This window comes from Hemitrygon akajei, chromosome 13, assembly GCF_048418815.1.
Source record: "Hemitrygon akajei chromosome 13, sHemAka1.3, whole genome shotgun sequence".
Classification (NCBI taxonomy): Eukaryota; Metazoa; Chordata; class Chondrichthyes; order Myliobatiformes; family Dasyatidae; genus Hemitrygon; species Hemitrygon akajei.
The window spans coordinates 54,435,407-54,462,983 of NC_133136.1; the positions used below are offsets into that span (position 1 = coordinate 54,435,407).

The 27,577-nt window shown below is 39.3% G+C and overlaps 1 protein-coding gene across 5 annotated transcripts in view; it reads right to left on the minus strand.

Moving 5' to 3' along the window:
* Positions 1-27,577, minus strand: part of cep135 (centrosomal protein 135) — a 116,258-nt gene that overhangs the window by 69,224 nt on the left and 19,457 nt on the right. For 4 of the 5 annotated variants that reach the window (XM_073064622.1, XM_073064621.1, XM_073064625.1 and 1 more), the window contains 6 exons: positions 24,098-24,182; positions 17,740-17,868; positions 12,249-12,464; positions 8,099-8,164; positions 6,268-6,418; positions 3,846-4,069 (listed from right to left, as the gene is read on the minus strand). In XM_073064622.1, the coding sequence (XP_072920723.1) occupies positions 3,846-4,069; positions 6,268-6,418; positions 8,099-8,164; positions 12,249-12,464; positions 17,740-17,868; positions 24,098-24,182 (871 nt within the window). The remainder of the gene's footprint in view (positions 1-3,845; positions 4,070-6,267; positions 6,419-8,098; positions 8,165-12,248; positions 12,465-17,739; positions 17,869-24,097; positions 24,183-27,577) is intronic. The other variant, XM_073064623.1, reaches the window with a different exon arrangement.

Below are 27,577 nucleotides of genomic sequence, written 5' to 3' on the forward strand. Positions count from 1 at the left end.
CCACAGAGAATTGCTGGCATTTTGTATTTTCATATCAAATTTTCAGCATCTGCAGAATTTTGCTTTTAAGTTTGTATTTAACTTGTTTTCATTATTTGGAATACCCACCATGAAGTGGTGTCATCACCAAAAGATTCTGATTCTTTTACTTTACCTTCATTGCTTTTTGTTACCCTTTCCCCATTTGATCAAATATTTAAAAAAGCTTGCTTCCATAACTATATCTTCTTTCTGAACAACCATTTCCAACACCTGACTCACTCCATATCGATACCACGTTCCACCTTTTGTAATTCAAAACCACCGATGATGGAAGATTATGTTTTAATATATGAATTAGGAGCAGGTGTGGAGCATTTCATTCCTCAAGTCTTCTCTATTATTTAAAAGACAACTTCAAACCCACATTTTCATCTACTGGCTGTAACCTTTCATCACTTGCTTATGTCTTAAAAATATTCAAAGACTCTGCTTCCTTCACCCTTTCCAGAGCTTCAAAGACTCAATCCTCTGAAAGAAAACAAATTCACCTCAATTCCAACTTAAATGTGTGACCCCCTTATTTTTAAAGTGACCTCTTCTCCTATTTTTCCCTCAAAAATAAGCATCTTATGAACCATTTGCAAGACTGCTTGTGAACCCTTTGCAATTATATGATTTTCTGCATTAACTACTCATAAGATGTAGTTGGATCTTCAACTAAGTCACAATAACATACAAATCTGCTTAAACGAATAACACACAAACAATTGTACTTTCCATGTTTTTATTAAACACATTGTTTAATCATTCACAGTCCAGGCTGGAAAAAGTATGTGAATCCTTGTATTTAATAACTGCTAGAACCTCCTTTAGCTGCAATAACTTCCACCAAACGTTTCCTGTAGCTGCTGATCAGATTTGCACAATGGCCAGGAGGAATTTTCGACCATTCTTCCATACAAAACTGATTCAGTTCATCAGTATTTCTGTGATACCTTGCAGGAACGGCCCTCTTCAGCTCATGCCACAGCATCTCAATTGGGTTAAGACCTGGACTCTGACTTGGCCATTCCAAAACATGAATTTTAAACCATTATGTTGTTGATTTAATCATGTTTCAGATGAGTGTCTTGTTGCACCATCCAACTTTTATTAAGCTTCAGGCGACGGAATACTACCCTGACATTCTCCTGTAAAATGTTGATATAATTTTGAATTCATAGTTCTCTCAACAATTGCCAGCTGTCCAGGCCCTGAGGAGATGCTCCTTCCACCATGCTTCACAGTTGGGATGAGGTTTTGGTGTGTAGTGCCCTTTTCCCTCCAAACATAGCAAAATGCATTTCTGCCAAAGAGTTCAACTTTTGTCTTATCTGTCCACAGAACATTATGGAATATGCAGGTGGTCTTTTGCACATTTGAGACGTGCAGCAATGTTCCTTTTGGACAGCAGTGGTTTCCTCTGTGGTGTCCTTACACGTACACCATTCTGGTTCAGTGTTTTCTTATAGTGGGCACATAAACAGAGACTTTTAGCAAGTTCTGGTGATTTCTGCAGATATTCTGCTGTTACCCTTGGGTTCTTTTTCATCTTTTTCAGCACTGCACGTTGTGTACTTGGTGTGATCTTTGCAGGATGCCCACTTGAATGGAGAGTAGCAATATAGTACTGAAATTTTTTTGATTTGTAGACAATTTCTCTTACAGCGGACTGATGAACACTGAGGCCTTTAGAAATGCTTTGTAGCCTTTTCCTGCTTTATACATCTCTACAATTCTTCGTTAAAGGTCCTCTGAATGTTGTTTTGATCGAGGCACGGTGTGCATAACCAGACCTTTCTTGAGAAGAACAGACTCTATCAGCAAACCTGACTTTGAGACTCTTTTTCATAGGGCAGGACACCTCTACAACACACATCTCCTTAGATCATCTCACTGACTGGAACACCCGTCTCCAAATAGTAGAAGGTACTACCCCAGAGGTTTACATACATTTTTTGAATCTAGACTGCAATTGTTTAAACAGTATACTCAGAATTGATGAGAAGTACACTTGTTTGTGTGTTATTAGCTTAGGCAGATTGTGTTTGTCTATTATTGTGACTTAGACAAAGATCAGACCACATTTTATAAGTAATTAATGCAGAAAACCAGGTAATTGCAAAGGGTTCATGAACTATTTCTTGCAAATGTATTTTAAGGAGACTAATAAAGTATACTGGGTGGAGTTTCAAGACTTCCTCAGCTAACTGCCACCACTCTAACTCCATTTGTATTCAATTCCTCCAGCAATAAATTCAATTTGCCTTCCTATTTACTAGCATTGTGCTTGTATTCTTTGATCCACAGCATCTGCAGTTGTATTTTTGTATTTACTAGCATTCACTTCCCTTACTCATTACTAGCCATTTGAAAATTACACAATCAGGCCACCCAAAACTTTGCCTCTCAGGGCTCTACAATCTCTTACACTTAAGTAATATGCCCTTTTTTTTCTGCCCCCATTTTCCCCTCTGGCAGAATGGAGTATTTCAATTTCTCACCATAATACTCGTTTTGCTGGATCTTTGCCCTCTCTTTAAATCTATATCTTTGTAAAGCTTCTTTAGGTTCTCTTCACAATATGCTTTCCTACTCATCTCCAAGATATCCAGAGCTCCTCAGAGTGCAGCACTATTGCTCCCCAAGATCTAAGCACAGTAAGTACCACGCACTACTATATGCACATTCTCAAACCATTACTTTAAACCAGCATTTATTAGCAAAGTTGTGCTAGTCTGTAAATCCATTTCCTACTTAAGTATATACACAACTCAACATTTTTTGATGTCAAGGATTCTAAGCTTACACATACTGATGTCATTCAGAATATCCAAGATAATTCATCCCCTCCACTTTTCTTTGACTTTACCCAGTCTTCCATTTCATTCCCGATTGAAAACCCAACTAGAACTACTCACTAATAAGTTCTTATATAGCAAGTTGTCTGCCCCAAACACCCATCCCTGTAATCTGGATGAGTATGTGGTTGCTGAGGTAAGGTGGAGTGGTTCCCAATGGAATTCTTTACTCAATATATCTAAAAATAGTATCCTACAATTGATGGGAGATTCATTTGTGATAAGGTGGCTTTCAAACAGCATGCTCTCAGCTGATAGCAAACTCAAGTAATTTTTGTGTTGTACATTATTTATTACATCTGTAATACTTTATCATGCTTTTCAATTCATTTTTATCATTTGCAGCTGATTCTCTCCAATTCTGGATTTATCTAGTTAGCTGCATTTTCAAGATAAGGCATCTCTAAAGTTCTTTCACTAATCCCATGCCTGTTACTCTCCCCGTAATTCAAAAAGGCTAAATTCCCACCATCCTTTATTCCTTAGGATGAATGCACAATCCCATCTGCAAGCTATTTGTCATAATTTCTCTACCACTTCCTGGAATCCTGGGATTTAAATGAATTTAGTACAAAGATAATTTATTTACAAATTCATTCTATGATTCATTGGAATTAGAATTAGAATTTATTTAAATCTTACACCCATCCCACAAGGTCAGGGAGTAAAAATCTCTGCATAATAACTCCATTGCAATGTACAGACATGTGAATTTAAAAGTCTAATGGCTTGCAGAAAGAAGCTGTCCCACAGCCTGCCTTTGATATTATCAAGTTTGAATTGCAGAACACTGCCAGAATACTATAAAATAATAAGTTCAATTATTGCAGAACAGTGGCCTTGACAAATATCCTTAGGTACACTGAGAACATAGCTTTTATACAAAAAACATACATATCCAAATTTATTGGTGGAAACTAAAACCATCACACTATCACCAACATCCATTAAGCACTTTGGTACCTTAACAGGTGAAGTCCACGTTGGACTCCGACCACGTCTTGGAGAGCAGATTGGGCTTTTTCTTCCGGATACCAAATCCTGCAGGTATTCTACTTCAGATTTGTAATGATCCCTTTCTTCCTCTAAAGTCTTTACAAATTTGTCTAGACGAGACGTTGACGTGTCTCCTTTTAGAATACCATGCTGTGTTCTCATTCTTTCCAATTCTAACACTATTTCTCGCTCTGATTTTTGTTGAAAACATAAAAAGATCAGGTTAACCTAAACAGTAATTTAGAAAACATGTATGTTTTCATGATTAAATTTTATTTTACAGAAGTAGATGATTTGTTTCAAATCTGCACATCTCTTAAAAGATCTTTTATTCACCTAGGTGAAATGGTTAAAATAAATTGACAGTATAAATACCGTCTAACACAAATAACACAAAGCATTTGAACAAATTCTCAACTTCCCTTCCTCCTGCTCCAAACTTCATACAGATTTACAAGGGGGAAGACCAATAATTGTCCTTAGCTAGGTTAGGGTTAATTGGGTTTGTCCGGGGTTACTATGGCAGTGTGGCTGGAATGGCCTAGTTGGCGCTGTATAACTAAAGAAATAAAATATAATTGTTGCCCATAGGCTTCTCACAGTTTTCAATAAATGGAACAAATATGGTATTGCCACCATCCATTCCTTAACACTGTACATTTTCCTCATTAAGAATTTTCAGGTTCTGAGAGGGTATTCACTGGTACTCTAAGTCTTTAATTAGATTAAATTCAAAGTTTAAAGCTCTAAATATATATTTTTGGATTTTCTCCATCTTACATAGAATTAATAAGTTCTTCATTCTTCACCTTTGTGATTCCTATTATTCCTAGTTATAAAACAACCCTCATCCTAACCCTAGAAACCCAAATGGATCTTCTCTAAGTCACAACTTTCCGCACATTGCAAAGCTAACACAGAAATGTCAAAATTCATGCTTCGATTTACAATATCCTCCATGATCAACAAGGGATCTCACTTGAGCCAGTACAAGTTTTATATATTTATTAACTTGTCGTTCGCAAAGTAACTTAATTACTTTATATCTGTACGCTATTCTTTCCATGAGTACTTCAAAAGGAGATTACATTTTGAAAAAGATAATTTGATTTTTCTAGATTCTATTTTATGCGAAGGTTTATTTATTATCAACGTGTACAACTCTGGAATTCCTCATCGCAAGATAGCCACAAAACCAAGAAAAAGAACGGCAGCACAGCCATCGTACCTATTCCCCATATTTAGCACTTTTATAGAGTGAAGTTAAAAATGTGAATTTTGCTTCCGAGGCTTTAAGTTTGTAAAGACTTCTTTATTACAAAATTACAGCCATCTGTCACCAGGAATCCTCAGAAAAGTGGAGACTTCCACTGGAGGTAATATTTATTTATTTAGTGTTACAGCTCAGAGTAGACTCTTACAGCACACGCCATGCAATCCCCGACAAACCTGACTCCTTTCTAATCATGGGACAACTTATAATGACTAATTAACCTATCTGGTACATCTTTGGACTGTGGGAGGAATCCAGAGCACCCGTGGAAAACCCACTCATTCCACGGGAAGTTCTTACAGAATGGGACCGGAATTGAGACCCGAACTCCAGAATGTTGAGAGTTGCAATAGCGTCCCACTACCTGTCGTGCACTTATGGGGATCTTTATTCAGTGGAAACAAATTTCATGTGAAATTTTCCTTAATAAGTCTCATTAAAAACTTTTGGATGTTTTGTTGTATTAAAATTGTACTATGATTATGTTTCATTTGATCTAGACTTTTCAGTAATTTTGCACAATTTGTTGAACTGTAATTTTATACAATTTGCTATACATTAGTTAGGAGATTTAAACAGAAATTACTGGAATACTGCCAGGAAGCATCAAAAGAGAGAAGGAAGACTGAGTTATGATTTTCTGGTCAATTACCATTCACTAGGGGAGACTGCTAAACTGCTTAGGTTTTCCATCACTTTTTGTTTCACTTCAGATTTTGATCATCTGCCTTATTTTATGTTTGAATGATTCTTCCCCTTCAAGGCTGACTTGCTAATTTGCAATGATATGCACAGGATTAGGGCTTGATAAGTAGTAATACTGAATGTACTTTATGTTGTACACTTCCTAAATTATTCAAGCTCATAGCAACTCTTAAAATAAATAAATAATCCGATCCATTTCATTATAACAAATATTATTTTCAGCTGTTATACATACTTAAAACACATCAACAAGGCAACTTCGTGAGAAGTTTCGAAGAAATGCTGAATAAATAAAATGATAAAATATCTGCATTTATCATTTCTGACACCTCTGAAATTAATATTTCATTTTTCAGATGCAAAGGCAGAGTTTGGAAAGTGTTTCCTCAATGTTTGTTTTAGATCTGTTACCTGCTGATATTTGTTTATCAACTCGCTCTAGCAGCCTTTGCTTTTCGTTCTTTAGTTGAGTTAACAAATCATGAAGTGTTTGATTTTCTTTGGATTTACACTGTAGCTCTTCTTGAACTTTACAGTAATTATTACGTGTTGCAGTCAATTCCTGGAATGACACATAATTAAACATTTTGAGAAAGAGTTAAGTGCTTTTGGCAGTAATTAGGTAGGATTTCATCATGGTTTTCATTTAAAATTTTAAAAAATTAAACACATTCACAATTACCTTCATTGAAGAAAACAAATGAATGGAGAAATGTTTAATAATTTGTTGTGCTATTACTTTTATAGAGGAAATTCTTTCTTGTTATGTTGAGGCAAGAGTATTGGGTTGGTAGTGCCAGTTTCAGATCTTAAAACTAAAAAATTTGGTCACAGACATTTTAGTGGAAACAAAGTTTGACTTGATTAAATGATAACCTCACCTTAGTACTAAGAAAACTGCAGTTCTGTCATTAGCAGATTACCAATGTGATGGTGACAGCGGTTACAGCTATCTTTTGTAACTACAATTAAAACAATGAACACACCACAGATGCAAGCTCAGATCTTTCCTTCATCAGGAATCAATGAATTGTACTGCTGAGCAGCAAAATGATCATATCAATGTAAGAAATGCAGATTTTAAAAGATGGCAGCCAAGTCTGTTCTAACATGTCACAAAGAAAACAGCCGATGGGGCAAAGTCAAGATGGCGCTAAACTGCGACTCCTTTGCTTGCATTTTTGGAAACAGCTCTACTTCTATCTTTGATATCTCGTTTATTTCCTTTTCAGGGTGTGGGGGTTCTTTTGAAGACCCTGACCTGGTGTTACACTCTGACTTTGGTTCTTCGTTGATGGTAATTATTCAGAGTCTTTTTCAAGCTGACCTGGTTAAAATCCTCCAAAATGATGGTGAAGGCATCAGGGTGTGCTGTTTTGTGCATGTTGATAACATTGCTCAGATCATCTAGAGTCTGTCTGACATTGGCCTGAGGTGGAACGTACACCAATCCCAAAATCATCGCTGATATCTCCTATCGAAGGTAAAATGGCCGACACTTCACTGCGAGATATTCCAGGTTTGGAGAGCAGAATTGAGACATCACTGACACATTTGTACACCAAGAAGATTTGATCATGAGGCATACACCTTGAACTCTGTTTTTGAGAGATTTGACAGTCCTATCTTTATGGTGTATAGTGAACCCGTCAATATGAATTGCTGCGCCGGGTATGGAAGTGGTTAACCAGGATTCCATGAAGCAGAGGATGTACGCTGTCCTAAATCCCTCTGATGCAGCGAACTAGCTCTGAGATTGACAATTTTACTTCCTAGAGACTATACATTTGTCAGCAATATAGTCGGTATAATAACAAAAAGATGGATGCTTTACAAAGCAACTTTCAGTTTGGTTAGAATTGCTCCCACTGAATGTGTTACGTCACTTCAGGAAAATAAGATAGAAAATCAATGTTTATAGACTATAACATGAAATTAAGCACAGGCATTATTTAAAAAGAACTAATATGAGTAACATGGCTTAACAGTTTGTCTTCTATGCTTAGAATCCATGAATGCTACCTTTCAGAAGACTAAGAATCAAATAAGTATTCAAAATATGATAAAGTATTTGACAATCCCATACTGAAACATCTTTAAAGAAACCTTTCTGATCATACAAATGTAGTATTCAGCTACTTAGAACTACATCTACTTAACAAATACATGGTACACGATCTCCTACAACTCCAAATCTTAGGACTTCAAAACAGCATTGGCTTATAATAGAAAACTAACTTACTCTGGTCAGTCTAGCAATTGTTTCTTCAAACCCTTCCAATTCTCGATGCTGTTTCTTGATTTCATCCTGCAAATATAAAAGCAGACTACTTTTTATAAATGGCTATAGACAATCAGACTACTTATTAAAGATGGAGTTCAAGAAGGCTGGTTGGGAAAGCACTGAAAAAGTGCAGCAAAAACCAAACTGCTGGAGGAACCCAATGCATCATGTTGCATCTGCAGATCTAGGACAGTCAATGCTCCGAGTTGAGACCTGTATCAGGAATGAGATTATAGAGGGCAGACAGCCAGTATTACGATGAGAGGGAAAGGGTGAGGCAGGAGGTGGAACCAGGTGAAGAAGGAAATGATGAATAGATGGAAAAGGAGAGGAGATGGAAAGGAAAGAAATACAGAGGCTGATGTTACCCACCAAGCTTCTCTCACTCTTCTTTTCAACCACTCCTCCATACCGTGTTATCCAGTTTCTTTCGCCTTCCCCATCTGGCTCCATTGCCCTACACCCACATACTAAACCCATTCAGTCTCCTATTCCCACCCACACAGATTCCACCTGCTCATCATCCCTCCCTTATCCTGACTCATTTATCACCTACCTTCCTTATGGGATTCCAGAATCTGCAGCCCTTTTTCATGTCCAATCATCATGTTCCAGTCACTGTTTCTACTCTCATTCCCCACCACCTCGATCCATCTACCTACCATCCTCCTGCTCACCTGATTCCACCTATCTTTGCCAGCTCTTGCTTCACCTATTTCCCCCTCACCTCTTTATACTGCCACCTCTAGTCTACACTCAGTGGTCATGTAAAACCTTGACCGGAAACGTCGACTATATCTCTATTTTCACAGATGTTGCTTGACCTGCTGAGTTCCTCTGGCAGTTTGTTACTTGATTCCAGATTCTAACGTCTCCAATCTCTTATGTCTCGAAGATGCAGCAGAAGTTTTAATAAATGGTTCAGTAGTGATAAGAACAAGGAAAATTCAGTCTGAAAATATGATGGGGATAATTATATATACAAAAATGACAAGTATCCATCAAACTCATAACTTGTCCCATATATATGAGGGTAAAAGTTCAGGAGTCATGGTATTTGAACTGCTCTGGGAGCCACTGCATTGCGTTTAAGTAATTTGAAGTTTCTGCCCAATGATGATCCAAGATAGTGATTTGGGAGAATTCAACAATGGTAATGTCAAGAGAAGATGGTTAGACTCTCTTGTTGAAGTTAATTATTGCCTTTTACTTGTGGCATGAATATTTCTTTTCAATATCAGCCCTCAGATCATGCATGATGCCATTTTATGAAGTTTGCAGAAACAGAACAATTTTCAGCCAACATCACCAGTGACCTGGCAATGACTAAGGAAAGGCCTTTAATGAAACAGCTAAGAAGCTAGGACCTGGGAACAAGCAGAACTATCTTGATTGTTTACAGTGACTCCAAGCGATTTCCACTGACTTCAATATTAAATGCTTAATTTGATGCCACACACTGTAAAATAGTTTCCTGGTTTCAAGAGCAATAACTTTCACTTCACCTTTCTAATTCTTTCATACATGTACAGATGTTGAAAACAAGTCAGGAACACAATCTTACTAGAACTCAAAATATGCATCAGTAGGATATAGGTAAATATACACTAAGTAAATCATGAACAGATATGAATAGTCAATCAAATATTACAGGAGGTCTCTCCTGTCAGCATAGCCTGACTTGCTTGTGTATCCTATAGTTCTGCATTTTGCAACCTTTACATGTTTGTTGGTGTTCTCACTTTCTAATTATTCTCATTTTAGTTTTTTATGTCCCCGGCTCACATTCTAATTGTCTCAATTAACTCATTGTTTAGATAACCTTGCAGCATATCTCCAAAACAACCCAGAACTCACATTATCATATAGATTCCTTTTATCCTATTCATTCCTTCACCACCCTCTCTGTAACTTAATGCCAATGACTTTTGTCTCTTTCCCAGCTTTTGACAAGTCTTCAGTCTGCAACATCAGTTCTGTTTCCACAAGTGCTGCTGGACCTGCTGGTTGTTCCCCAAATTAGCAATTTTTATTTACTCTTAACTATTTTAAAGGACTCCTCTAGCTCTAACATCATTAGGCATCTGTGCACCTCCAATTCCATCCTCATGAATTTAAACACTGAATTTAATTTTTTCACAAATGGCAATGACGCCTTCCATTATTGAGGTTTCAAGCATTGGAACTCCCTCCCTAAACTTCTCAACCCAAATTTTCTCTTTTAAAAACTTCCCTACATCTGACAGAAAGTTTTAGTCATTAGCCTTAATATGTTAATATAATTGAAACAATAACCTTAAATATATTTAAGTAGTTAGTACTTTCTTTTTTTCAAAGAAAACCTTCTTATAATATAGAGGATACTGACTTACAGCCCTGAATTGAGCTAATTTTTTTTGAAGTTCTTCTATTTCTCTACACTGCCTCTTGGTTTCTTCCTGAAAATAGTAAATAAAAAATATCTATGAATTTCTCTGTGCACAATTAAAATACCAATAGGTTTTCTTCAATAAAAAACAATAAAATTAGTTGCAAAATAACTTTAGTGAACATCTTAAACTTTTATTCTCCAACTTCCATACACTGATTGCTCATCTCTTCAGCCAAAGTGATGTCACCCAGTCTATAATATGGATAAACGACAGCACATTTTTATACTGTAGTCGTTACCAACGAGTGATCCCAATTTGAAGTCTTCCCTTTCTTAACGTCACCATTTCTGGAATTCGCCTCCCAACTAGTATCTACTCTCAGCTAGCAGCTAGTATGTGCCGCATATGAGGCTGTTTAGCAAGAGCCCGTGGAATTACAGGGAAGTTACTTGCATGGGTGGAGCATTGGCTGATCGGCAGAAAACAGAGAGTGCGAATAAAGGGATCCCATTCCGGCTCGCTGCCGGTTACCAGTGGAATTCCACGGGTTGGTGGTGTGACTGCTGCTTTTTATGATTTATGTCAATGATTTGGACTATGGGATTAATGGATTTGTGGATAAATTTGCCGATGATACAAATGAAACACAACTTTGGAAAGTGTATGGTCATGCACTTTGGTGGAAGAAATAAAAGGGCAGACTATTATTTAGATGGGGAGAGAATTCAAAATGCAGAGATGCAAAGGGACTTGGGAGTCCTTGTGCAGGATATCCCAAAGGTTAACCTCCAGGTTAAGTCGGTGGTGAAGGTGGCGAGTGCAATGTTGGCATTCATTTCTAGAGGTATAGAATATAAGAGCAGGGATGTGATGTTGGGGTTAAGGCACTCGTGAGACCACACTTGGGAGTATTGTGTGCAGTTTTGGGCTCCTTATTTTAGAAAGGACATACTGACATTGGAGAGGGTTCTGAGAAGATTCGCGAGAATGATTCCAGGAATGAAAGGGTTACCGTATGAGGAACGTCTGGCAGCCCCTAGGCTGTATCCCCTGGAATTCAGGAGAATGAGGGGAGGGGGAAATCTCATAAAAACATTCCGAATGTTAAAAGGCCTGAACAGATTAGATATGGCAAAGTTATTTTCCATGGTAAGGGAGTCTAGGACAAGAGGGCACAACTTCAGGACTGAAGGACGTCCATTTAGAACAGGGATGCAGAAAAGTTATTTTAGTCAGAGGGTGGTAAATCTGAGGAATTTGTTGCCATGAGAGGCTGTGGAGGCCAAATCATGGGGTTTATTTAAGGCAGAGATAGATAGGTTCTTGATTAGCCAGGGCATCAGAGGGTATGGGGAGAAGGCAGGGGAGTGGGAATGACTGATAGAATTGGATTAGCCCATGATTGAATGGCGGAGCTTGTATTGTGCTGTAGGTTTTCTATGTTTCTATTAAAGACAGCCTTTGCTTTGCAATGTCAGAAAACATTTTCTCTAGAGCAGCAATGAAAATGGACTCAAGTTCATAATCCTAAACTTGATTTTATAAATAATGAACAGAATTCACCACCCAAGCCTAAAAGAAAAAAATACATTTGAGTACATAGCTTTGAGATTTTGAAAGTAATTTAAAATTTTCATAAGACTTAAGTGCATTAATGGATGCACAAAATGTTAAGAGCTTGATTTTGAGTACAGACACAACACTCTAATATACACAGTATATACGTATGTTAGTACCTTTGCTTCTTGAATTTCTTTATCAGCAATTTCTAGGGCAATTTCTTTATCCCGTTGCAACTGTTGTGCCAAATGGTCAATCTCATTCAATTCATTACACAAGTGCTCATTTTTAGTACTCAGGTTTACAACCTCATTTGTTGCCTCACTTTTTTTCTCCAGAAGTTCCTTCATCTGCTTCTCCAAATCACAGTTAGTTCTCTGAAGGTATTCAACCTGCAATTATTATTTGAAAATAAATTAATCTCAAGGATACTCTCTATATCAATGTGAGTGTGTTTGAATAAACAGAAGTCATTCTTTTCATAAATCTTTCCATCTCCCCTCAGCAGAATCCTATTCTTGTATCTCCTTTCTCAGATAAACAGTCTAGAAGTGTTAGAGAACAAAAAGTAAAAATGAAAACACAGTCACTTGACTTAATTACTAAAATACTATGAGGCAGAGATTAGTTTAGAAATGTGATCTACACGTAGTGAGTTACAAGGCATGAGTGGTCTGTAGTGAGAAAGAGGTGGTCCTCTCAAGCTTTGTTGGCTCTCTGCAAAAGGTTAAAGCAGCAGAAACATTACCAAGGTCATTGTGAGGTTGGCCCACAGATACCCAATAGGGACATGGACACCAACAGCACTCCAGAAAATGGATCTGATGTAGAAAGAAAGTCCTTAACATTAGAGCAGAACAAACAAGCATGTGCAACACAAAATGCTGGAGGAACTCAAGCCAGGCAGCACCTATGGAACAGAGTAAACAGTTGATGTTTTCAGCAAAGACCCTTCATCAGGACTGAAGCATAGCTCTTCGCCTCTTATCAGCAAATGACAACATCCTAATCATTTCCACCACTCTCATATTACCATATCCTTCAATCTTTTTCATTTCAAACATTATACCTTTTTGGTTTTCATCAGACCACAGACAAATACTGTTTTCTTCGCATATAGTCATACAGCACAGTCAAAGTCCCTTTGGCCCACTAAGTCCATGTCAATCATTTATTACCAATTTATGCCAATCCTACATTAGTTCTGTTATATATTCTCTTTCACTCAACAACACACAAGTGTTTCTACAGAGGTCAAAAAACTATGTCTTTGAATTGTGGGAGGAGACTTGGGCACCTGCAAGAAACCCACACAATCACAGAAGACTGCAATCTTCAGACAGAAACTAGGTGGACCCTACAAGCTGCACCACTGTCCTGCCAAAGTGCATAAAGAAACATAGAAAACCAACAGCACAATACAGGCGGGCCTTCAGCCCACAATGTTGTGCCGAACATGTCTCTACCTTAGAAATTACTAGGCTTACATATAGCCCTCTATTTTACTAAGCTCCATGTACCTATCTAAATATCTCTTAAAAGACCCTATCGTATCCGCCTCCACCACTGTTGCAGGCAGCCCATTCCACGCACTCACCACTCTCGAGTAAAAAACTTACCCCTGACATCTCCTCTGTACCTACTCCCCTGCACCTTAAACCTGTGTCCTCTTGTGGCAACCATTTCAGCCCTGGGGAAAAAGCCTCTGACTATCCACATGATCAATGCCTCTCATCATCTTATACACCTCTATCAGGTCACCTCTCATCCTCCGTCACTCCAAGGAGAAAAGGCCTAGTTTACTCAACCTATTCTCATAAGACATGCTCCCCAATCCAGGCAACATCCTTGTAAATCTCCTCTGCACCCTTTCTATGGCTTCCACATCCTTCCTGTAGTGAGGCGACCAGAACTGAGCACATTACTCCAAGTGGGGTCTGACCAGGGTCCTATATAGCTGCAACATTACCTCTCAGCTCCTAAATTCAATTCCATGATTGATGGAAGGCCAATACACCATACATCTTCTTAGCCACAGAGTCAACCTGTGCAGCTGCTTTGAGCGTCCTATGGACCCCAAGATCCCGCTGATCCTCTACACTGCCAAGAGTCTTACCATTAATACTATATTCTGCCATCATATTTGACACACCAAAATGAACCACTTCACACTTATCTTGGCTGAACTCCATCTGCCACTTCTCAGCCCAGTTTTGCATTCTATCAATGTCCCGCGGTAAATTCCAACAGCCCTCCACACTATCCACAACATCTCCAACCTTTGTGTCATCAGCAAACTTACTAACCCATCCCTCCACTTCCTTATCCAGGTCATTTATAAAAATCACAAAGAGTAAGGGTCCCAGAACAGATCCCTGAGGCACCCAACTGGTGACTGACCTCCATGCAGAATATGACCCATCTACAACCACTCCTTGCTTTCTGTGGGCAAGCCAGTTCTGGGTCCACAAAGCAATGTCCCCTTGGATCTCATGCCTCTTTACCTTCTCAATAAGCCTTGCATTGGGTATCTTATATGAAATTCATATACACTACATTTACTGCTCCTCCTTCATTAATGTGTTTAGTCACGTCCTCAAAAAACTCAATTAGGCTTGTAAGGCACGACCTGCCCTTGACAAAGCCATGCTGACTTCTCCTAATCATATTATACCTCTCTAAATGTTCATAAATCCTGTCTCTCAGGATCTTTTCCTTCAACTTACCAACCACTGAGGTAAGACTCACTGGTCTATAATTTCCTGGGCTATCTCTACTCTCATGAATAAAGGAACAACATTCGTAACCCTCCAATCCTCCGGAACCTCTCCCGTCCCCATTGATGATGCAAAGATCATTGCCGGAAGCTCAGCAATCTCTTCCCTCGCCTCCCACAGTAGCCTGGGGTACATCTCATCCGGTCCCGGCAACTTATCCAACTTGATGCTTTCCAAAAGCTCCAGCACATCCTCTTCCTTAATATCTACATGCTCAAGGTTTTCAGTCTGCTGCAAGCCATCACTAAAATCACTAAGATTCTTTTCCATAGTGAATACTGAAGTAAAGTATTCATTAAGTACTTCTGCTATTTCCTCCGGTTCCACACACACTTTCCCGTTGTCACACTTGATAGGTCCTATTCTTTCACGTCTTATCCTGTTGCTCTTTCCTTAATCCTGCCCGTCAAGGCCTTCTCATGGCCCCTTCTGGCCCTCCTAATTTCCTTCTTAAGCGCCTTCCTATTAGCCTTATAATCTTCTAGATCTCTAACATCACCTAACTCTCTGAACCTTTTGTAAGCTTTTCTTTTCGTCTTGATTAGATTTATTTAAGCCTTTGTACATCACGGTTCCTGTACCCTACCATAACTTCCCTGTCTCATTGGAACGTACCTATGCAGAGCTCCATACAAATATCCCCTGAATATTTGCCACATTTCTTCTGTACTTTTCCCTGAGAACATCTGTTTCCAATTTAAGCCTCCAATTTTCTGCCTGATAGCCTAAGTCCCCTTACTCCAAATAAACGCTTTTCTAACTTGTCTGTTCCTATCTCTCTCCAATGCTATAGTAAAGGAGACAAAATTATGAGCACTATCTCCAAAATGCTCTTTCACTGAGAGATCTGACACCTGGCCAGGTTCATTTGCAATAACAAATCACGTACAGCCTCTCCTCTTGTAGGCTTATCTGCATATTGTGTCAAGAAACCTTCCTGAACACATCTAATAAACTCCACCCCATCTAAACCCCTTGTTCTAGGGAGATGCCAATCGATATTTGGGAAATTAAAATCTCCCATCACGACAACTCTATTATTATTACACCTTTCCAGGATCTGTTTCCCTATCTGCTCCTCGATATCTCTGTTACTATTAGACGGACTATTAAAAAACACCCAGTAAAGTTATTGACCCCTTCCTGTTCCTAACCTCCACCCACAGAGACTGCGTAGACAATCCCTCCATGGCTTCCACCTTTTCTGCAGCCGTTACACTATCTCTGATCAACACTGCCACACCCCCACCTCTTTTGTCTCCCTTCTTGTCCTTTCTGAAACGTCTAAAACCCAGCACTTGAAGTAACCGCTCTTGTCCCTGAGCCATCCAAGTTTCTGTAATGGCCACTACATCATATCTCCAAGTACTGATCCACGCTCTAAGCTCATCCGCTTTGTTCACAACACTCCTTGCGTTAAAATAGACCCATCTCAAACCTTCGGTCTGAACGCGTCTCTTCTCTATCACCTGCCTATCCTCCCTCTGCAAGCTTTCTCTACTTGTGAGCCAACCTCCTCTTCCCCAGTCTCTTCAGTTTGGTTCCGACCCCCAAACAATTCTAGTTCAAACTCTCCTCAGCACCCTTATCAAACCTCCCCGCCAGGATATTGGTGCCCCTGGGATTCAAGTGCAACCTGCCCTTTTTGTACAGGTCACACTTGCCCCAAAAGAGGTCCCAATGATCCAGAAATTTGAATCCCTGACCCCTGCTCCAATCCCTGAGCCATGCATTTATCCTCCACCTCATTCTATTCCTATTCTCACTGTCGCGTGGCACAGGCAGTAATCCTGAGATTACTATCTTTGCGGTTCTGCTTCTCAACTTCTTTCCTAACTCCATGTTTATTTTTTTTCAGGACCTCTTCCCTTTTCCTACCTATATCATTGATACCAATATGTACCACGACCTCTGGCTGTTCTCCCTCCCACCGCAGGATATCTTGGACTCGATCCAAAACATCCCAGACTCTGGCACCTGGGAGGCAAACTACCATCCAAGTTTCTTTTCTGCGTCCACAGAATCGCCTGTCTGACCCCCTAACTATAGGGTCCCCTATCACTACTGCTGCCTTCCTCTTCCTTTCCCTACCCTTCTGAGAAACAGGGCTAGACTCTGTGCCAGAGGCATGGTCATTGACACTTCCCCCAGGTAGGCTGTCTCCCCCCCCCCCCCCCCCCCCCCAACAGTACCCAAACAGGACTACTTATTATCAAGGGGTACAGCCACAGGGGTACTCTCTAGTACCTGATTCTTCCCCTTCCCCCTCCTGACTGTGACCCACCTGTCTGTCTCCTGTTGCCCCAGTGTGACCACCTGCCTATAACTCCTTTCTCTCACCTCCTCGCTCTCCCTGACCAGGTGAAGGTCATCAAGCTGCAGCTCCAGTTTCCTAACTCGTTTCCTCAAGAGCTGCAGCTCGACACATCGGGTGCAGATATGGCCATCCGGGAGGCTGGGAGACTCAAAGAACTAACACTAAATGCAAATGCTTTAAGATATCTACAGACATTTTAAGTACTGCACTTGTCTGCAATCCAAATTGTAAAGCTAAAATGTAGGCTGATGAGATATAAATATAAAAACATATTTTGACCGGTTGGTTGCCTGTTTCTGTCAGGCAGTCAGTATTAAAATTAAGTCTTTAACAATCGGGTAACCCATCATGTTGTGCTTAACTAGCCTTCAGATATATCCCGATGCTATAAAAAAAACACCAATATTGCAAATTTATCAAAGCAGGAAATAATACTTCCTTGTCACATAAAACATGAAAACAAAATATTTACAATCATGGGGAAGATCTGAATACTTTAATAAGTAAAGACTTTTAAAACTTAGGAGCAGACTTTTTCCTTAAACTTAGCAAACTAAAGATTTTAATCCGCACCTGTAAGTTTAAGTGTGCTATAAGACGTTCATTACTTTTACTTTTAGCTTCAAGGGAGATGACATCTTGAGGCCGACCACCTTCCAGTGTTCGGTTCAGGCGCTCTATTTCCTCGTCTCTTGCTTCAACCTATAAAATAATTTGATACATTAGGATATAAATTACTCTTTTCAAATTTTAAAATAGAGATGAACAAGAGCTCCATGTTTTATCTTATCAACAGTCAAGTTAGATCAACTTTAGGAAGAGTTAGGATACATTGTAAAGGGAAAAAGGAAAATGTGTTTTGGGCTAAAAGTCATGACAGTCAGAATGAGCTAACAAAAGCCAAATATGATGTGGAAGGAAGTCAGAAAAATGACTTTAAAATGAAGGTGAAAATAACAAAGAAAACCACTGCAAGCAGAAAGCTCAAAAGAGGACAAAAAAAGCAAAGAGATCCTTTTAAGATGATCAAACAAAATGAAACAGAAGTTAACAGCAATGAGGACTGTGAAAAACCAGTTAAATATACAGGAGACGAGGAGGTCAAAAGAAGCTGAAGATGGTGCGTTCAGTTGTAGCGGCCACCCCAGCTCCAACTAATGATGTAATTGTTCATCCTTTACATCTTCTCTTATGATCGCAAAAACACCAAGTACTGCAAGTCTACCTCACTAGTGAGTTGTTGCACAGCAGATAAGCTCTGTAGCATGGGCTTATTGCATACTGTGTTGTTACCTTATACCCAGGGGAGACACTATCAGAAGCAAGGAAACAGAAACACAGAAAGTGCACCACTACAAAACTAAAGGCAAAAACTTGCAGGCCAGCTTTCCAGTCATTTCTGCTTTCAAACGTTCCAAGTGCCAAAAAACAAACGACATTACCTGTACCTGAGACTGAATTAGTGTGAGATGAAGGATAGCTGCGCACTCATCTTGACGGAAACCTGGCTCCAGGATGCCACCCTGAAGCAGCAATCCAGGTAGAGGGCTTCCTCTCTTTTTGGGCCAGCAGAATTCCTGCGATATCTGGCAGCGGTGAAGGTGTACATATCCAGAATATGAACCATGAGTGAATGATCCAGTACTGACAACTCACTGCTCGCATCTGGTACAGTTCTTAATGGTGTGAAGTGCAGACCCTTCTGTTTACCAAGGGAGTTCACTGCTATTGTGATTGTGGCTGTATACTGTACATCCCGCCCCGCCACCTCTCTCCCCTCACCCCATCCCATGCTAATGCTAGGAAAGCACTTTGTGAGATGTACAATGCCATCAGTGACCTGCAAACCACACATTCAGAATCAAATTCAGGTTTATTACCATTGGCATGTGACATGAAATTTGTTAACTTAGCAGCAGCAGTTCAATGCAATATATAATCCAGCAGAGAGAAAAATAATAATAATAAATAAACAAGTAAATCAATTACATATATTGGATAGATTAAAAAAATGTGCAAAAACAGGGATACTGTATTTTAAAAAGTGAGGTAGTGTCCAAAGCTTCGAAGTCCTTTTAGGAATCGGGTGGCAGAGGGGAAGAAGCTGTTCCTGAATCGCTGAGTGTGTGCCTTCAGGCTTCTGTACCTCCTACCTGATGGTAACAGTGAGAAAAGGGGATGCCCTGGGTGCTGGAGGTCTTTAATAACAGATACTGTCTTTCTGAGACACCACTCCCTAAAGATGTCCTGGGTACTTTGTAGGCTAGTGCTCAAGATAGAGCTAAATAGATTTACAATCTTCTGCAGCTTCTTTCGGTCCTGTGCAGTAGCCCCTCCAGCCTGTCAGAATGTTCTCCACGGTACAACTATAGAAGTTTTTGAGTGTATTTGTTGACATATCAAATCTCTTCAAACCCCTAATAAAGTATATTTGCTGTCTTGCCTTCTTTATAACTACATTGATATGTTGGGATCAGGTTAGATCCTCAGAGATCTTGACACCCAGGAACTTGAAGCTGCTCACTCTCTCCAATTCTGATCCCTCTATGAGGATCGGTAAGTGTTCCTTTGTCTTACCCTTCCTGAAGTTCACAATCAGCTCTTTTGGCTTACTGACACTGAGTGCCAGGTTTTGCTGCGGCATCATTCCTCCAGTTGGCATATCTCACTCCTATACACCCACCTGAGATTCTACCAACAATGGTTGTATCGTCAGCAAATATGTAGATGGTATTTGAGCTATACCTAGCCACACAATCATGTGTATATAGAGAGTAGAGCAGTGGGCTAAGTACATACCCCTGAGGTGCGCCAGTGTTGAAGGTCAGCGAAGAGGATATGTTACCACCAATCTGCACAGACTGTGGTCTTCTGGTTAGGAAGTCGAGGATCCAATTACAGAGGGAGGTACAGAGGCCCTGGTGGTTTCTTTATTGTTGCAGCTAACTGAAATCATGCTAACTTAAAAAGAGTCCTGCCTAATTCCATCAGCATGTTAACTTTGCTACCTGGAAGTCCAAAGCAACACACACACACAAAAATGCTGGAGGAACTCAGCAGGTCAGGCAGCATCTTTGGTAAAGAGCAAAACAGTCGACGTTTCTGGCCAAGACCCTTCATCAGGAAAAGATTAAAAAGATGAGAAGTGAGAGGAAGAAAGTGGGGGAGGGGGAAGGAGCAACCTCAGCTTTGTGGGACTGTTTTGAAAACGTGGACTGGAACATGCTCAGGGAGGTCGCTACCTTCAACTATCACATTAACATTGATGAATATGCAAGATGTGCAACTGGCTACACAGAGAATTGCATTGAGGACATTGCTGTTATTAAGCATAGCTATGTGAAGGCAAATCAAAAGCCATGGCTGACTGCAGAGGTCCAAGCACAGCTGAGAAATTGGGATGCTGCCTTGAGATTAGGGGATAAGACAGCTCTCAGGTCAGCTAGGGCTGTGGTTTCCCACATTATCAGGAAGCAAACTGGATCACTCGCAAAAAATATACAGCCACTTACGTGACAGCAGAGACCACAAGACACATAACACACTACAACTTTCATAGGATAAAGGAAGGCAGTTGTATGAGTGGATGAGAAAGAAATTTAAAATGAACTGAGGAAAATAACTGATTTTCCTTCTTATGAATATCTAACTCAAGCAATCAACTAGTAAGTACGGGTGGTGCAATCAGAATGATTCAATATTGACAAATCAGTGTCAGGATGTGCCTCATCACCCATGAGCACTTTATGATAATACCTAATCTGGAAAGGGTTCAAGCTGGAATCAAGACAAGATAATCTAAGACATTACAATGATACTTAACAGCAGTAAAAGGTGGTGAATCAAGGAAATGAAATTGAAGGGTGAGAGCTGGTCTCTCACTGAGTATCAAACAGACAAAAGGTTAAATCCTGCAGAATATTTTAAATATTCAAAGCAGGCAAAGATAAAATGGAGCAGAACACACAAAATGCTGGAGGAACTCAACAATTCAGGCGGGGGGGGCAGCAACTACGGAAATAAACAGTCGATGTTTTGGGCTGAGACGCTTCTTCAGGACTGGTGAAACATTGACAATTTATTCATTTCATAGTTGCTCCCTGACCTGCTGAGTTCCTCCAGCATTTTGTGTGTGCTGCTTTGGATTTCCAGCATCTGCAGATTTTCTAGCATTAAAGATTAAGTGGAGATAGTAATATGTTTCAATGTTTCAAGAAGGCAGAAAAGACAGAATAGGGAGATGTGCATAAAGCAGAAGGTTAAATGACAGGCTTCATCAAAAGTAAAAATACAGACGACACACTATAACGTCATTTCTGAATAGCACTGCATAGGTAGGAAAGCTGTATTGAACAAAGAACCAAATGGAGATTACCTCTTCTCTTGAGCAAAAAGATTCATGAAATTTGTGTATTTTAGACATGATGTAGACAAGCAATGGTAAAGACTAGGCAAAATAGAAAACAGAAGAGAATATAAAGAGATAAAAGAATCTATCAGCTTTTCTCTGAGCAGCTGAGGATTCTCATTGTAAAAGGCAGCTTTCACTATGCTACATACTAAAGTAACATTCGTGTCAGAAAACCTTGGTGCTTCAAATTAAGGAAATTCAAAAGAAGCTGCATGGTTCTCATATGAATGAAAATTCAGGTGTAAACTTGCATGTGATTTACAGTAAAAAATAAGTACCTTTAAAAATATTGGCTTTGGATGTGTTAATTTATAAATTATATACCTTTATTATTTTGATCCAAATTGAAATTTTATTCACTTTGATAATCAACTACATCATTCTGCAAGGTTATTCTTATATGACTATTACATAAAGTTTAATAGTTTGCCAGAAGTATGTGAAATTCCATGCATACAAGGTTAACCATCTCATGAATTACTGTTTAAAATATGCCTATATTTAATTTTTAGTATATGAAAATACTAGCCTTAGGAGCCTGAATGAATTTTTTGAGGGGACTAAACACATTGATGAAGGTACAGCAGTAGATTTAGCGTATATGGATTTCAGCAAGGCATTTGATAAGGGACCCTGTGCAAGGCTTATTGAGAGAGTAAGGAGGCATGGGATCCAAGAGGAAGGACATTGCTTTGTGGATCCAGAACTGGCTTGCCCACAGAAGGCAAAGAGTGGTTGCAGATGAGTCATATTCTGCATGGAGGTCAGTGACCAGTGGTGTGCCTCAGGGATTTGTTCTGGGACTCCTAGCTTCGTGATTTTTATAAATGACCTGGATGAGGAAGTGGAGGGATGGGTTAGTAAATTTGCCGATGACACAAAGGTTGGGGGTGTTGTGGATAGTGTGAAGGACAGTCAAAGGTTACAGCAGGACATTGATAGGATGCAAAACTGGGCTGAGAAGTGGCAGATGGAGTTCAACCCAGATAAGTGTGAGGTGGTTCATTTTGGTAGGTCAAATATGATGGCAGAATATAGTATTAATGGTAAGACTGTTGGCAGTGTGAAGAATCAGAGGGATCTTGAGGTCCGAGTCCATAGGACAGTCAAAGCTGCTGTGCAGGTTGACTCTGTGGTGAAGAAGGCATATGGTGCATTGGCCTTCATCAATTGTGGGATTGAGCTTAGGAGCCGAGAGGTAATGTTGCAGCTACATAGGGCCCTGGTCAGACTCCACTTGGAGTACTGTGCTCAGTTCTGGTCACCTCACTACAGGAAGGATATGGAAACCATAGAAAGGGGGCAGAGGAGATTTACAAGGATATTGCCTGGATTAGGAAGAATACCTTATGAGAATAGGTTGAGTGAACTTGGCCTTTTCTCCTTGGAGTGATGGAGGATGAGAGGTGACCTGACAGAGGTGTACAAAATGATGGGAGGCATTGATCGTGTGGATAGTCAGAGGCTTTTTCCCAGGGCTGAAATGGCTAGCACAAGAGGGCACAGTTTTAAGGTGCTTGGAAGTAGATACAGAGGAGATGTCAGGGGTAAGTAATTTTTTTCTTTTTTACGCAGAGAGTGGTGAGTGCATGGAATGGGCTGCTAGCAGATATAATAGGGTCTTTTAAGAGGCTCCTGGATAGGTATACGGAACTCAAAAATAGAGGACTATAGGTAACCCTAGATAATGTCTCAGGTAAGGACATGTTTGGCACAGCTTTGTAGGCCAAAGGGCCTGTATTATGCTGTAGGTTTTCTATGAAACAAAGCATTGCTAGTTGATCTCATACTCCACAAAATTATTCCCTTAATTCCTAGAGTAAAGGAAGTAAATTAAAATATTTGCCTGCACCTAATATAATAGGTTAAGGAGCTGGCTTTTAAGGATTTTTCTATCATGTTTAGAAATCTCCTTTTCAAATGGTTCCGCAGTGCACTGTCCAATTCTGACATTAGATCAGCAGATAATGGCTCTATAAAATCCAGTTTTAGTCACATTGAAGTTACAGAAAGCATAAGTGGATGTGGAATACTGGAATGAATCCAGCCACAACTGCCTTTTCATAGAGAGACTTCCCTGGCACCTAAAAAGGCTTCCTTCTAAACACAGATTAAAAAGAAAGTAAAAATCAATATCAGAGCTGTATTTTGAAGTGATCCAGCTGAGAATATTATAAAATGTACATGCAGAACAGCTTAAATAGGAATTAACCTGGCTAGGGTACAATAGGGTGAAAATAGATCATCGCTGTGCTGTGGGAAAGACTTGGGAGATCATAAAGAATAATATAATAATTGCCTTATAATTCATTTATAGCCATGATGGCATTACTCTACAACATTCACTTAAAGCCTTTTGTGAATGAAGTATTCTCATTTTTAAAGAATGACGTCAGAATTATGTTAGCTATCAGTTAGATGGAAAATCAATTTTAAGTTTGTCAAGGTGTAAATAAGTCTGTTTTCTGTAGAACAAAAATAGTTACAACATAAACTTGCATGCACAGATGATCATCTCACCTGCCTCTGAAATTTTCTCATTTCACGATCTGATTTATCCAGTTCAGCCTTGAGATTATTAACTGTGTCTTGAAGACCCATTATTCTGATAAATCATAAAAATAAGTCAAAAAGTAAATATCATGCAAGAATTATTTGCATCAAAATACCAGAAAAAAAGTTAAAGGAAAAAATCTGTACCAAAAACGACTAAAATTAAATCAATCACTGAAATACTAGCTCATGACTGTCTTTTTAGATCTTTACTGCAAATCAGATAATGAAATATAGAATCACTGAACAGAAAGGGTCTTTTGGCCCACCATGTCCAAATACAAATCCAAATTAACAGAAAAGAATTAAGACATAGCTTGATAAAAACACAATTTTAAAATGTATGTGAATTTCTGACATGTAACAGAATCTTGATGCTTAATTGCACCAATAATTGTATCATATTTGATTACTGTTGAAGTACTTCCGAGTCTCCCAAAGTACTTCTGAAACAGTCAGGCGCTCAGGTTCCCAATATACATAATATGTTATCATCACCTCAGCTTGTCAGCACCGCCAGCCACGTTTGATTATCTGACAAAAGGAATATTTGAAGATCACAACCTTAAACATTGTACAAAGTTCAATGTCTACAAGCTAACAGCTCAAATACCATCATGATGTTTCTGCAAATGCAGTAGCAGGATAAACCAAATAACATGAAGAGTGCCCCATCCCAAGACCCTAATACACCTAGCAAGTTCTGCTGAGCAGCCCATGTCATCTTTACTCCTATTAAAGGATTGTTGAAACAAGCACCCCTTCTGAGTTCGAGTCAAGGCAAGAAATCACAAGGAGAATAAAGAAAAGATTCAAGCACATTCTCAAAGCGTCCCTGGGAAAGACAAACCCTTGATACTCAAAATCTGAGAAGGCATTCAGAATCTAGAATTCCTTGTTCAGGCATGTGCAAGATCTCAACAAGAATGGCAGAAGAAATTTATCACTTCCCATTCTACACAATGAACCAAGTGTCCCAACCCCCTGCCCCATCAAGGACTTCTTGCTCACCTACGGCAGAGACTATATTAGCTTCATCAGCTATTCCAAACCCATTCAAAACCTTGAGGAGCTGCCTAAGGAAATATGATGTGGCATTATATTCTCCACCTTTCTGCTATTTTTTGTGCAAGCAGGCACAGTTCCTTAATCCTGTGTTATTTTTTCCAAAATGCCTTTCCCACTGTCACCTCCTTCTTTCTACAATTTACTTGAAGTACAATTACAGGTTTCCCCTACTATTCGGAAATAGAGCGTTCCTATGAAACCTTTCGTAAGCCGAAATGGCATAAAGCGAGAAAGCAATTACCATTAATTTATATGGGAAAATTTTTTGAGCATTCCCAGACCCAAAAAAACCCTACCAAATTATACCAAAATAGCACATAAAACGTAAAATAACACTTACATATAGTAAAAGCAGGAATGATATGATAAATACACAGCCTATATAAAGTAGAAATAATCTATGTACAGTGTAGTTTCACTTATCAGAATTTGGAAGATTTAGCCAAAACAGATTTGTAGAAAAAAAGTCGGTACATACACACATGCGCACACACCTGCCTGCACCAGGCTTCACGGTCATGGTAGTCTTTCTCGGGGTAAACACAAGTTTAAAGCGGGCGCCTTCTTTTGTAAAAGTGAAAATCCTCTTCGTATTTCTTTTGGTTAGCGAAAACAAGTACTAATGTAGGTCTTCCGTAAAAGCGAAGTGCCGAAAAACAAACTTTCGTAAAGCGGGGGACACCTGTATGTGTTTTCAGTCCTGTCATCAAAGACATTATGTATATGCTATCTATAACATAATGAAATACTGCAAGATAATTCATATCAGCATCATCTGACAGGAAACCACATATGCAGATGAAAGAAACAAGATGGCTAGTTTAGTATTTAAAAAATTAATGAAGAAGTTTGTTTTGCCTTTGCTGTAGCCCATGAACAACCATAGTGACAAGAACACCTAAATTATGTCGTACATTCTCTATTTGAACTTATGCTAGTATAAAACAAATTGACGTTACATAAGATCTCTGAATTAGTTATGTCAGCTTATTGCCATCTGATAGGAAATGTTAAAGCAGCTAAAATGAAAATATGAGAAGGGGAAGTCATAAAACATAAAAAAAATTAAAATGTTGTAAAAGGAATACTAAGCTTTTGAAATGTATTCTTTTAAAAGAAGTTTTCACATTTTATCAAATTATCTTCATTTTCATTCAATCTTAATTTTGTGTTTATTTTCTGTAGGGAAAGAGATGAGAGTCGGCTTTTGTGCAGAGTCCAGGAACTTGCTCACTAAAATTGGCCTAGTCATTAGTGATCACAACCTATGACAAATATAAACCAGGAGAATTACTTTTCTCTCAGAAAAGTTTGTTGCCACTGAAAAATGTTGCTGCCATAAGGCCAATGTGACTGAATACAGGTGTCCCCCGCTTTACGCCACTTCGCTTTTACAAAAGACTTACATTAGTAACCTGTTTTCGTATTACCAACAGGATTTTCACTTTTACGAAAAATTTTCCCGTATAAATTAATGGTTCTTCGCCAAAGGAAGGTTTCACAGGAATGCTCTACCTTTGTAAAGGCGGGGGACACCTGTATTTCCTTTCTCCAGTAAGATATTCTCATTTATTGTAGTGTGCTATCCAAATCACACATCATGGCAATCAACACAAAGTCCCACAGGGAACAAATCAAGAGTCTGAACTCTCAACCTGATGTAAAACAGTCCTTTATTTATAGTCACAGAAACAAAGGCTGCTGACCACCCTCCTCATCTTGGATGATCACTAAATAGTTAGTGCATGGTGTCCAGTTCCATGGAGTACTAAACCAAGATTTAGACAAGTAGGGACTTTGTTGTACGCTGAACATTACAGCACAATATGAGCCCCATCAACCCACGATGTTGTGGAGACATTTATATATAACAACCAAGTTCATGATCAATCTGACTCTTCCCTCCTACATAACCCTCCATTCTTCTTACATTCTCACGCCTATCTAAGTCTCTTAAATGCACCTACTGTATCAGGTTCTACCACCACCCCTGGCAGTGTGTGTGGGCATTTACCAATCTCTGTTTAATACCTAACATCTCCCTAAACTCTCCACCACTCATCTTAAATAGATATCCTCTGGTATTGACTCTGGGAAAAGATGTTGGCTGTCTACTCCATCTATAGCTGTCAATCTCAAACCTCTCCTCATTCTCTAATCCAAAGAGAAAAGCCCTAGTTCACTTAACTTTTCCTCATAAGAAATGCTCTCTAATTCAGGTAGCGTCATAGGATCATTGTCATAGAAAAGTACAGCATGGAGTCCTGATGAAGGAACTCGGCCCAAAACATCGAGTGATTTTTCCATGGATGCTACCTGGCCTGCTGAGTTCCTCCAGCATTTTTGTGTTGCGCTTTTCAGCCCATCAAGTTTGTGCTG